The 12,992-nt window shown below is 38.4% G+C and overlaps 1 protein-coding gene across 1 annotated transcript in view; it reads right to left on the bottom strand.

Annotated features, from left to right (window-relative positions):
- The window catches only part of MSH2 (mutS homolog 2), an 80,158-nt gene that overhangs the window by 22,637 nt on the left and 44,529 nt on the right, over window positions 1-12,992 (bottom strand). Inside the window, exon 8 of the mRNA XM_027555197.1 lies at window positions 12,812-12,921. Within this exon, the coding sequence (XP_027410998.1) occupies window positions 12,812-12,921 (110 nt within the window). The remainder of the gene's footprint in view (window positions 1-12,811; window positions 12,922-12,992) is intronic.

Genomic DNA, 12,992 nt, shown 5'->3' with positions numbered 1-12,992 from the left:
GATTAAGAAAATGCAGTAAATCCAAATAGGAAAAAAGAAAAGAAACCCACTTTTGGACACAGAGTAGTAAAAGGAGCCAACATCTGGAAACAAGATGGGTAAACAACAAAATAGTGCAAGCCAAAGGGCCATGAGACACAATTTCACAGGCACTGAAGAGAAGCAGCGTCAGTGTGAAACTGTACACGCAGTTAAAGCTTACTAGCCCTGTGTTAAAACAACCCAGCCCTGTGTTTCACCCTGTTCCTGCACTGTGCTTTGGCTTGCACTTTTCGCTGTTTACCCACCTTGTTTCCAGATACTGGCTCCTTTCACTACTCTGTGTCCAAAAGTGGGTTCCAACAAACAAAATCTGACTGACAGCACCCCCCAATAAAGGAACACCTAAAGAATATCCAGGAAGAAGGAATGAATAGCAACGAAAATGATAAGCATACAGGTAAATCTAAACTGAACACTGACTATAAACAGTAGAAATCTAAGGGGCATAAAGATAGAAATAAAGGATCAGCCAATAATGAAGAAATGTTATCTGATCTAAGGTATTCTAAGGTCCTGATATTTGAGGGGAGATGTAAGAACATGTTGACAGGTTTTTCACTTTGATGAGTTACGTATACACATTAAAAAAAAAAAAGTTTGTAACTAACTTCAAACCAGTGCGTGTTTGATAGGATGGAGGAGGAGCATGAGGGGAGACAAATGGGGATTTTTAAAATCCAATCAATATAAAAGAAAGAAAGAGTGGGTAAGGAGAACCAGGAAGAATAGGAATCACAAAATAATTTGGTAGAAATAAATCCAAACTGCCCCTTAAAAAAAAAGAGATTATCAAATTAAACTTTGAAATAAATAAAATGCATCTATAAGCTTTACCTAAAACAAAAAAACTCACAAAGGACTGAAAAAGATATACTATGTAAAAAAACAAAAAATAAGGACTGGCATTGCTTTCTTATTATCAGACAAAATATATCTAAGGCAAAAAACACTACATAATAATAGGATGACTATTATGAAAGTGTCCCTAAAGATTCAACTCACTGCAGAAAAAAATAACAGCCCTGTGCCTTGAAAACATAAGAAGCAAAATTTCTTCACATTTCTCTTAGTAACTCAGCAGATTAAAAGTTAGCAAGTATCCAGATAATGTGAACAAAACAACTAAAGTTTTATTTAATGGACATATAGAGAACTCTGCAACCAAAATTAGGGAGCACTTATAATCCATAAATACATGGACAATTTTATAAAACTGACACATACCAAGCTTATAAATTTTGGCCACCTCATGTGAAGAGTTGACTCATTGGAAAAGACTCTGATGCTGGGAGGGACTGGGGGCAGGAGGAGAAGGGGACGACAGAGGATGAGATGGCTGGATGGCATCATCGACTTGATGGACATGAGTTTGAGTGAACTCTGGGAGTTGGTGATGGACAGGGAGGCCTGGTGTGCTGCGATTCATGGGGTCGCAAAGAGTTGGACACAACTGAGCGACTGAACTGAACTGAACTGAACTGAAGCTTATAAATTTAAAAACTTTCTAAACAAATGACAGATCAAAGAACAAGTGATGATGGGAATAAATGACTCAAAACTGAGTAAGAAATAATACCTCTCAAAACATATGGGATGCATTCAGCTAAAACAACACATAGAAAAGTATAACCTTAATTGCTTACTAAAAAAGGCTGGAAAAAGAGAGGCTGAAAGACATAAAAAATAGATGTAATATATACATAAGACTGGACATTAATGAAAAACAAAGCAACCCAAAGCTACAAGGAGGATTTAAAAGTCAAAAGTTGCTCCTCTAAAATAAATAGGCTATGCAAAGGATGGAATATCAGAGGCACATATTATATTAAAAATAAACAGGAACTCTGCCTGCAAATACAATAGTGCTTTTAAAAATAATAAGCAATCACTATGAACAAATTTTGGCAACTGGAAAACTCAGAAACATGTATTTCCTAGAAAAAGGGTTCAGTATTCAGAATATAAATAGAATTCATAACTCAATGAGCTTCCCTGGTGGCTCAGATGGTAAAGAGTGCGGGAGACGCGGGTTCAATCCCTGGGTTGGGAAGATCCCGTGGAGCAGGAAATGGCAACCCACTCCAGTATTCTTGCCTGGAAAATTCCATGGACGGAGGAGCCTGGCAGGCTACAGTCCATGGCATCGCAAAGAGTTGGACACAACTGAGCGAACATGTCCCATCCATAATTCAACAACAGAAAGACAAATAAGCCAATTTAAAAATGAACAAAATATCTGAATAGACATTTCTCCAAAGATACAAAATGGTCAACAAATATATGAAAAGATGTTTACCTTCAGAAACTAGGGAAATGCAAATCAAAACCACAATGAAATGTAACTTCATACTAACTAGGATGGCTATTACAACAATGAAGAAAAAACAAAAAACCCACAAGTATTAGCAAGAATGTGCAGAAACTGGAATCCTCATATATTGTTGGTAGGAATTTTAAGTGGTAAAGGGACCAGGGAGAACGCGCAGTGATTCCTCAAAAAGTTAAACATAAAATTACCATATGACTCAGCAATTTCACTCCTAGCTATATATCTAAAAGAACAGAACAAGAGTTGTACATGACTGTTCAAAGGCGTACTATTCACGCTAGCCAAAAAGTGGAAACAACCTACATGTCCATCTACAAGTGACTATATAAAACAAAGCATGGTATACCCATACAATGGCACCTTTCTGATCATAAGACAAGCCAGTCACAAAGGCTACATATTGTATGATTCCATTTAAAATGTCTAGAATTAGCAAGACAGTAGAGATAAAAGTAGGTTAGTGGCTGCCAGCAACTGAGGAAACTGGGAAAGAGAGTAGCTGCTAATGGGTTTGGGTTTTCTTTTTGTAGTAATGGAAAATATTTTAGAACTAAGTGGTAGTGGCTGCACAACAATGAAAATGTAGTAAATACCAATGAATAATATGCTTTTAAAAATTTTATGTAAATTACTCTCCAAAAATGTAATCATTGGAAAGAAAAAAAAGGAAAAAATATAATATTCATGGATAGAAAGACTCAATGTTGTAATGATGTTGATTCTCCCTTAAGTTAATCACTAAATAAAATGCAATTTCAATCAAAATATTGATAAGACAATATTATTTATAAAGTTTATAAATAACCAATAGTACCTATTATAGTAATGAAATGCATGAAAACTATAACAATAAACACCAGTTCCAGGATAGCAGGTAATTCTGTGGAGGGATGTATAAAACAGGACTTTGTAGTGAGCATACTATTAGTATGACAAGTATTTCCTAATTAAATGTTAAGATTTTTAAACACCTCAAAAAGGAGGAAAGTGAAAAAAAAAAAAAAAAAAGGAGGAAAGTGAATGGAAAAATTAACAGGAGAAAGGATGTGGACAGAAAGAGGGGGAAGGAAGGACAGGGGTTGGAAGAGAAAAGAAAGGAAACAGGGGGGGTCGAGGCACGGGAGGCCAGACAAAGGAAAGGGGGAAGGTGGAAGCAGGGAAAGTTAAGGGGTGAAGAAAAGAGAAGAGCAATGAGGTATTTTTCAGACATCTAGGCAGGAAGAGCAGATCACCTGAAACGCGGGGATGGAGAGGTGGGTGGGGAGGAAGGGGCAGTTGTAAATCAAAGTGGTAACAGACATTTCATTAGTACTGAATGTCAGAAGATAGTGATGCACACTGGAAGTTTTAAGAAAGCACTAATTATAATAAATATTTGTTTGAGAATAAAGCTAAAAGACAGATATGTTTATCAAGCATGAAGTAATTCAAGTCCTATAATAATATTCATCAACCTTAAAAAAAAAAAAACCTGAAAGACAAATCTGGCCAAATAAAAGTCGAATTAAGCATTTTAAAACCCAGGAATGAAGAAGCCATGGTAAAAGACCATGATGAGCACTGAATTCATTTACAAATAAAAATGAACGTTAAACAGTCTGGAAATTGGAATTAAGGCTACAGACATATGCGCATTTTAGGCCTGGCCAGTGCAAAAACAGAACTATTAAAAACCAAGAGTTATAAAGGGAGTTATGTAGAAGCACATTTGAGTGAGTAGTTAACTGCTCAACTTTCAGAGCAGGTAATTAATACTCCAAAACTGAAACACGTTTGTCAAAGAAACTTCAATCTTTTCTAATTTAAGTTTCTTTAACCTATGTTTTAGATTATTTTCCCTCTCTTATGGTGAAAAATCATTCAACTGAAGTTAAACAATTCCCTCCAGTAATTTTTTTGTTGTTATTACACTGAAAACCATTAGGTTAGACCCTTTTAAAATTAAAAGTTACATCTACAGTATGAGTTTCCTGCTCTAATTTATCTATGCATCTGTCTGCATATAACCATAAAAAGACCATTAGCTATGTCTCAATGGGGGCACTACTAGGAGATTGAATAGGACAGTACTTTATTGTAAGGGACTAAAATGCAAAATTTCAACGTCTCTTCTCTAAACCTTCAATCCTGCTCATACTTGAGAACAGACTAATTTTAGTAACAGTTATCTCTGGGTGATAGATGTGGGGGATATTTTAACTTCCATCTCTCTTCCTTTCTGCATTGTGTGAATGCTTTATATAGGTATCAGTTTTACATAAACAGTGTTTTATTTTTATTTTTTGGCCATGAAGCATGAGGGATGTTAGTTCCCTGACCAGGAATCAAACCTGCGCCCCCAGCATTGGAAACAGGGAGTCTTAACCACTGGACCAAGAGGGACAACCCCTAGTCCTGTGTTTTTTAAAGCAGAACTATAAGAAAAAATGCCAGTAGGTTCTGACAGTTAATTCTAGGTGGGAGAATAGGAATACTTTGCTTTTTTGTATTTCTTTTTCATTTCCAAGTATAAAAACTTTAAAGTATACTGCATATAAATGCAGCATCTTTAAAACTTCTATATATCTACAATGATATAGTTGTATCAGAACTATTCAACTGTGGCTTATTAAAAACAATTTCAATTTTCTGTCCCAGGATTTTCAATAAAAATTTATCTAAAGTCAGTACTTTTCCAAGATGAAATATCAGTAAGGAGTATATGTGAAAACTAAGATTCAAAGATAAAATGGTCCAAATACGTACAGAAAGGTTTAAAAATTCCATACATCCCACTGAATCACCCAATAAACTAAAACTGTTTACTTTTTGTGAAAAATCATTGTTATTTTTGAACCCTGCTTTATGGTAGTTCTGCTCTACATTCACTTCAAAAACAGAAAATCATTCCATAAAATTTATGGAAAGCAGCCACAAAAACAAGCGATGCATTTATATAAAAAGCTAAGCCTCTAGGAAAAGATAAAAAGTAACCCAACCATTCACATAAATGACTGCTCCCCTCATCACATGAATTCCTAAGTGCACAGCTAGAAAATATGAAATCATACATAAAACGACTGATATTCTCTTGAGGTTTTCTCAAAGTGGTTCTGAGTCATGTAATTGAAATGCCTAAACTCATCACAAATATCCACAATGACAGTGAAGGGTTGGAATCACCTTATAACCCAAGCTAAGTTTAAAAGTTTGTAACTGAGAATAAAGATATTATAGTAAGTCACCTCCCTAGAGACTCTAGACAGGTTTTAACTAGGAATCTGATTTATTTAAAAGACAATATCATACTATAAAACATGAAAGTCTACAGTTACAGGGCAGAATCCTAGCAGACACTCCTGGTGGTCACAACAGTGACTCCTCTCCTTCCCCCCTCCCAGTAGTGCTCTTACTTTGTGGCCTCCAGCTAGAGAAGTAATGTACCCTTGGTTATCTTAGGCCCATAACCACATTCTATTTCTCTGGCCACACTCACTGCTTAAATAGTCCCATCAAGGCAAACTGCAGAAATCGTTCTTGGAATATGGCATGAACTTCTACTGGTAGGTAACTATCTTAGAGCCAAAAGAGAAACCAGCCTTAGGTTAAAATTTAAATCATAAAAAAGTAGAAAAGATCAAGAAATGAAGTTCTCTGATGGGCTCACAGAGCTTCTGAATAAAGCAACCCTTTGAGCCAAGATGTACTGAGTTTAGATTACCTGCAAAAAAATACAAGTCCTAACTGATACTAAGTTTAACCTCAATAATCTACTCAGAAAAAAAAAAAAAAAGGAAATCCACAACTCACATCTTACTGGCAAAGAACTTAATGTCGAAGGGGGTCCACAATATATCACTGTGGCATAAAAATTATACTGAGACAAAAGTATGAGAGTAGACTTTGTTTCTGAGCCCCGTTATTTCCGTAACAGCAGAGCACCCCCAAAGAACTCAATTGTTAAGTCCTCTCAGAGAGTTTCACAACCAGGGAAGTCAAAACTATCATATCTTCCATCTGCTCTCCAAAGAGCTCACTCATCTGCCTTAAAAGCCATTTGCTTTCCAGTAAGTGCCCTTTCTCCCTCTCCCCCTTCCCTACTAAGATACAATACACATCCCAAATTCTAACAGCTTCCTTGATTAATATTTTTCTGTGAACTCAAAATCTGTGCTCTTTCTCATCTGGTTTTGCAGTCTTTGGGTGCAAACTCAAAACCGACAGAATGATCTTGGTTCGCTTCCAAGGCACACCATTCAATATCACAGTAATCCAAGTCTATGCCCCAACCACTAATGCTGAAGAAGCTGAAGTTGAACAGTTCTATGAAGACCTACAAGACCTTCTAGAAGTAATACCAAAAAATGATGTCCTTTTCATCACAGGGGACTGAAATGCAAAAGTAGGAAGTCAAGAAATACCTGGAATAACAGACAAGTTTGGCCTTGGAGTACAAAATGACGTAGGGCATGGGATAACAGAGCTTTGCGAAGAGAACACACTGGTCATAGCGAACACCCTCTTCCAACAATACAAGAGTCGACTCTACACATGGACATGACCAAATGGTCAATACCGAAATCAGATTGATTCTTTGCAGCCAAAGATGGAGAAGCTCTATATAGTCAGGGGAGAAGGCAATGGCAACCCACTCCAGTGTTCTTGCCTGGAGAATCCCAGGAATGGCGGAGCCTGGTGGGCTGCCGTCTATGGTGTCGCACAGAGTCGGACACGACTGAAGCGACTTAGCAGCAGAAGCAGCATACAGTCAGGAAAAACAAGACCAGGAGCTGACTGTGGCTCAGATCATGAACTCCTTATTGCAAAATTCAGACTTAAATTGAAGAAAGTAGGGAAAACCACCAGACCATTCAGGTATGACCTAAATCTCATCCTTTACAATTGATTATACAGTGGAAATGACAAATAGATTCAAGGGACTAGATCCGATAGACAGAGTGCCTGAAGAATTATGGACAGAGGTTCGTAATACTGTACAGGAGATGGTTATCAAAACCATCCCAAAGAAAAAGAAATGCAAAAAAGCAAAATGGCTGTCTGGGGAGGCCTTACAAATAGCTGTGAAAAGAAGAGAAGCGAAAAGCAAAGGAGAAAAGGAAAGATATAAGCATCTGAATGCAGAGTTCCAAAGAATAGCAAGAAGAGATAAGAAAGCCTTCCTCAGCGATCAATGCAAAGAAATAGAGGAAAACAATAGAATGGGAAAGACTAGAGATTGCTTCAAGAAAACTAGAGATACCAAGGGAACATTTCATGCAGAGATGGGCACAATTAAGGAAAGAAACGGTATGGACTTAGAAGCAGAAGATATTAAGAAGAGGTGGCAAGATACACAGAACCATACAAAAAAGATCTGAATGACCCAGATAACCACGATGGTGCGCTCACTCACTCGAGCCAGACATCCTAGAATACGAAGTCAGATGGGCCTTAGAAAGAAGCATCACTACAAACAAAGCTAGTGGAGGTGATGAAATCCCAGCTATTTATATAATTATAAAGTTATAATTTATATTATAAAAGATGACACTGTTACAGTGCTTCATTCAATATGCCAAAAATTTGGAAAACTCAGCAGTGGCCACAGGACTGGAAAAGGACAGACTTTATTTTGAGGGGCTCCAAAATGACTGCAGATGGTGACTGCAGCAATGAAATTAAGACACTCGCTCCTTGGAAGAAAAGCTATGACAAACCAAGACAATGTATTAAAGCAAAGACAATATTTTGCCAAGGTCCTATTAAAGTCAAAGCTATGAGCTATTCCAAATCCTGAAAGATGATGCCGTGAAAGTGCTGCACTCAATATGCCAGCAAATTTGGAAAACTCAGCAGTGGCCACAGGACCGGAAAGGTCAGTTTTCATTCCAATCCCAAAGAAAGGCAATGCCAAAGAATGCTCAAACTACCACACAATTGCACTCATCTCACACGCTAGTAAAGTAATGCTCAAAATTCTCCAAGCCAGGCTTCAGCAATATGTGAACCGTGAACTTCCTGATGTTCAACCTGGTTTTAGAAAAGGCAGAGGAACCAGAGATCAAATTGCCAACATCTGCTGGATCATAGAAAAAGCAAGAGAGTTCCAGAAAAGCATCTATTTCTGCTTTATTGACTATGCCAAAGCCTTTGACTGTGTGGGTCACAATAAACTGTGGAAAATTCTTCAAGAGATGGGAATACCAGACCACCTGACCTGCCTCTTGAGAAATCTGTATGCAGGTCAGGAAGGAACAGTTAGAACTGGACATGGAACAACAGACTGGTTCCAAATAGGAAAAGGAGTATGTCAAGGCTGTATATTGTCACCCTGTTTCTTTAACTTCTATGCAGAGTACATCATGAGAAACGCTGGACTGGAAGAAGCACAAGCTGGAATCAAGATTGCCGGGAGAAATATCAATCACCTCAGATATGCAGATGACACCCCCCTTATGGCAGAAAGTGAAGAGGAACTCAAAAGCCTCTTGATGAAAGTGAAAGTGGAGAGTGAAAAAGTTGGCTTAAAGCTCAACATTCAGAAAACGAAGATCATGGCATCCGGTCCCATCACTTCATGGGAAATAGATGGGGAAACAGTGGAAACAGTGTCAGACTTTATTTTTGGGGCTCCAAAATCACGACAGATGGCGACTACAACCATGAAATTAAAAGACACTTACTCCTTGGAAGGAAAGTTATGACCAACCTAGACAGCATATTCAAAAGCAGAGACATTACTTTGCCAATAAAGGTTCGTCTAGTCGAGGCTATGGTTTTTCCTGTGGTCATGTATAGATGTGAGAGTTGGACTGTGAAGAAGGCTGAGCCCCGAAGAATTGATGCTTTTGAACTGTGGTGTTGGAGAAGACTCTTGAGAGTCCCTTGGACTGCAAGGAGATCCAACCAGTCCATTCTGAAGGAGATCAGCCCTGGGTGTTCTTTGGAAGGAATGATGCTAAAGCTGAAACTCCAGTACTTTGGCCACCTCATGCGAAGAGTTGAGTCATTGGAAAAGACTCTGATGCTGGGAGGGATTGGGGGCAGGAGGAGAAGGGGATGACAGAGGATGAGATGGCTGGATGGCATCTCTGACTCGATGGACGTGAGTCTGAGTGAACTCCGGGAATTGGTGATGGACAGGGAGGCCTAGCGTGCTGCGATTCATGGGGTCACAAAGAGTCGGACACGACTGAGTGACTGATCTGATCTGATCTGATGGTTTTACCAGTAGTCATGTACGGATGTGAGAGTTGGAACATAAAGAAGGCTGAGCGCTAAAGAATTGATGCTTTTGAATTTCTGAACTGTGGTGCTGGAGTTAGTCCCTTGGACTGCAAGGAGATTCAACCAGTCAATCCTAAAGGAAATCAATCCTGAATATTCATTGGAAGGACTGATGCTGAGGCTGAAGTTCCAATACTTTAGCCACCTGATGTGAAGAGCCGACTCACTGGAAAACACCCTGATGCTGGGAAAGAGTGAAGGCAGGAGGAGAAGGGAAGATAGAGGACAAGATGGCTGGATGGCATCACCGACTCGATGGACATGAATTTGAGCAAGCTCCGGGAGTTGGTGATGGACAGGAAAGCCTGGCATGCTGCAGTCCATGTTGTTGCAAAGAGTCAGACAAGACGGAGAGACTGAATGACAACAACAAACAGTGAACCTGCAAGAAGACAAGTCTTTCTTCCCCTACAAAGTTAACTACTTAATATTCCATCTTCAGATCTAAAAACTGGGACTTGTCATATCTAAAGTGATAGCAATGAAATTAGGAAAAATGACCTCTCTTTTTCCAGTCTATATCCAATTATTGCACTGTTTTCCTTTCTGACTCACTCCTTCCAGACATTTATAAAATCTTTAAATGCTCTTCTGGCAGCATCATTCAAGAACTGACACTGACTACTATTTTACAGTCACAGCAAATTCAAGTTTAACAGGTATGTGTCAAGTATTTCAGATCAAAGTAAAAATCCTTAATCCACAATAAGGAAAATATAATGGAAGCGAAGAAAGAACACCAGCTATTACACTGTTCATCTGAAAAGAGGGAAGGAGAAAGATCAAAGATAGTAATTTTTGCCTTTGTATTTCCCTGTATCATTTTGTTTCTCTTGTTCTAGTATTACGTGTTCCATTTATAAGGAGAAAAACATCAAATAAAGAAAAGCACTTTACAAATTTGTATCCTGGTACTTTAAATATCTTTCTGGAAAACTATCCTCAAGAACACTAACCCCCATATAAATGGAAAAGATTCCCCTGTCACTAAGAAATCATTCCAGAAAAGAAGCATTTATGCCTACACAGACACATATACAAACACACACAGTCTCACACACTCACATGCTCCTAAAATCCAAAGATTGTAGACATCTGGATACTGATGCCCCTTTTCCCCCCACAGCTAAGGATGTGGCCTCACCTGTGACTGGGGAGAGTTGGATATTTGTAAATATTCCTTAAAATGAAAGAAAATAAATGTGTAGATCTTGATGATCAACAACACTCTGACTAAAACAGAGAGATGGAAAAGCAAGAATTGAGCTTTTCCATGTCATTATAGATGTTTCCACATTTGAAAAAACCCAGAGGTTAGGCAAAGCTCTGCTGAAATACTACAATTGATTCTGCCCTTTATGGCCACCTTAAGTTGGACTGTGAAGAAAGCTGAGTGCCGAAGAATTGATGCTTTTGAACTGTGGTGTTGGAGAAGACTCTTGAGAGTCCCTTGGACTGCAAGGAGATCCAACCAGTCCATTCTAAAGGAGATCAGCTCTGGGTGTTTTTCGGAAGGAATGATGCTAAAGCTGAAACTCCAGTACTTTGGCTACCTCATGCAAAGAGTTGACTCATTGGAAAAGACTCTGATGCTGGGAGGGATTGGGGGCAGGAGGAGAAGGGGACGACAGAGGATGAGATGACTGGATGGCATCACCGACTTGATGGACGTGAGTTTGCGTGAACTCCGGGAGTTGGTGATGGACAGGGAGGCCTGGCGTGCTGCGATTCATGGGGTCACAAAGAGTCGGACAGGACTGAGTGATTGAACCGAACTGAACTGAAGCCACTATCTCCATGCATTAAAAATATGTGGGTCTCAAACTTAAGCATGTATCAGAATCACCTGGAGGGCTTGTTAAAACATAAAATAGACTGCTAGGCTCCCAATGATCTAAAAATTATGTACCTAAAATCATTCCACTAAAAGTGATATTACAGAGGAAACAAGAACTAAAACACAAGTCTTCCTAAACAACGGGTGAAAATGATGCAAGTTTCCTAACTGCTTAACCTACAAGTAAATGGAAAAGACTGTCCTATTACTGACAAAATAATACCAGAAAAGAAGCATTTATACCTATACAAACACACACTCCTTCTCTTTCACTTCTAAAACCTAAAAAGCATAGAGTAAATGTGGTTTAGTATTTTGAATCTCAGTTAATTATCCAACAAAAAATTAAATCAGCATCACATATGTCATGCGTTAACTCCAATTAATCTAGTTATTAAGAAGAATGCAAAGAATCTAACTATCATTTAATAAGAATAATGTAAGCACATATTCTTTACCAACTGAGCTCTTCAAGCTTCTTGCAGTTCCTTGGATTGCAAGGATATCGAACCAGTTAATCCTAAAGGAAATCAGGCCTGAATATTCATTGGAAGGACTGATGCTGAAGCTCCAATACTTTGGCCACCTGATTAGAAGAACTGACTCATCTGAAAAGACACTGATGCTGGGAAAGACTGAAGGCGGGAAGAGAAGGGGACGATCACCAACTCGATGGACATGAGCTTGAGTAAGCTCCGGGAGTTGGTGATGGAAAGGGAAGCCTGGCATGCTGCCGTCCATGGGGTTCCAAGGAATCGGACACGACTGAGCGACTGAACTGAACTGAAGCACGTATTCCTTGCATGATCACGTTTAACAGAAAATGCAGTGTAGAAAAATTTCACAGTATTAGTATGCAGAGTCATGGTTAACTTTTCAGTATATAATGACTACTAGAGATACACTCACTCTCACCTCCTCCCCCAAAGACCTTCCCTACGTGGAAATAAACAAGAGAAGCTGACATCTCTTATTTTCCATATTTACCTCTATACCCTGTCCCTTTTCAATGACTATAACTTTGGTTCTTTCTTAGAATTAAAACTCAGCTTGCAAATGTGAAATCTTTTATTTATGAAATTTTCTTTAAACAGGGCACTTATCCCCAATATTCACTTCCTCTGTTAACCCTTCTTAATTTTTATCCACTGAAATGATTTTTATTAAAAAAATAAAATTTAAAAACCTTTTCTCATCACTCATTCTTACATACACTGTCTCAAAAGGGCCCTACAAGTGCTACAATTCAACACTAATAAGAGAAATCTGGAGTTTTCTGATGTGCCTTTGCTTTTCAAAATTATTTTTGTGCCTGTTTTAAAGAGTATATTGCATACCTGATCCATATCTAAAGTTGTTTCTATCATTTCCTGAAACTTGGAGAAGTCAGAACGAAGATCAATAAGAGGAGTCACAAAAACTGCCAGAAACAATGCCTGATGTTTTCCTAAAAGAAAGAAAAAGAAAAGTAAATAAGTAGGTCCTATTTTTAAGAATACAAAACTACAAATCATAAAA

This window comes from Bos indicus x Bos taurus, chromosome 11 (genome assembly GCF_003369695.1).
Source record: "Bos indicus x Bos taurus breed Angus x Brahman F1 hybrid chromosome 11, Bos_hybrid_MaternalHap_v2.0, whole genome shotgun sequence".
Classification (NCBI taxonomy): domain Eukaryota; kingdom Metazoa; phylum Chordata; class Mammalia; order Artiodactyla; family Bovidae; genus Bos; species Bos indicus x Bos taurus.
The sequence above is the reverse complement of the archived record's forward strand: the minus strand, read 5'-3'. Positions and strand labels throughout refer to the sequence as shown.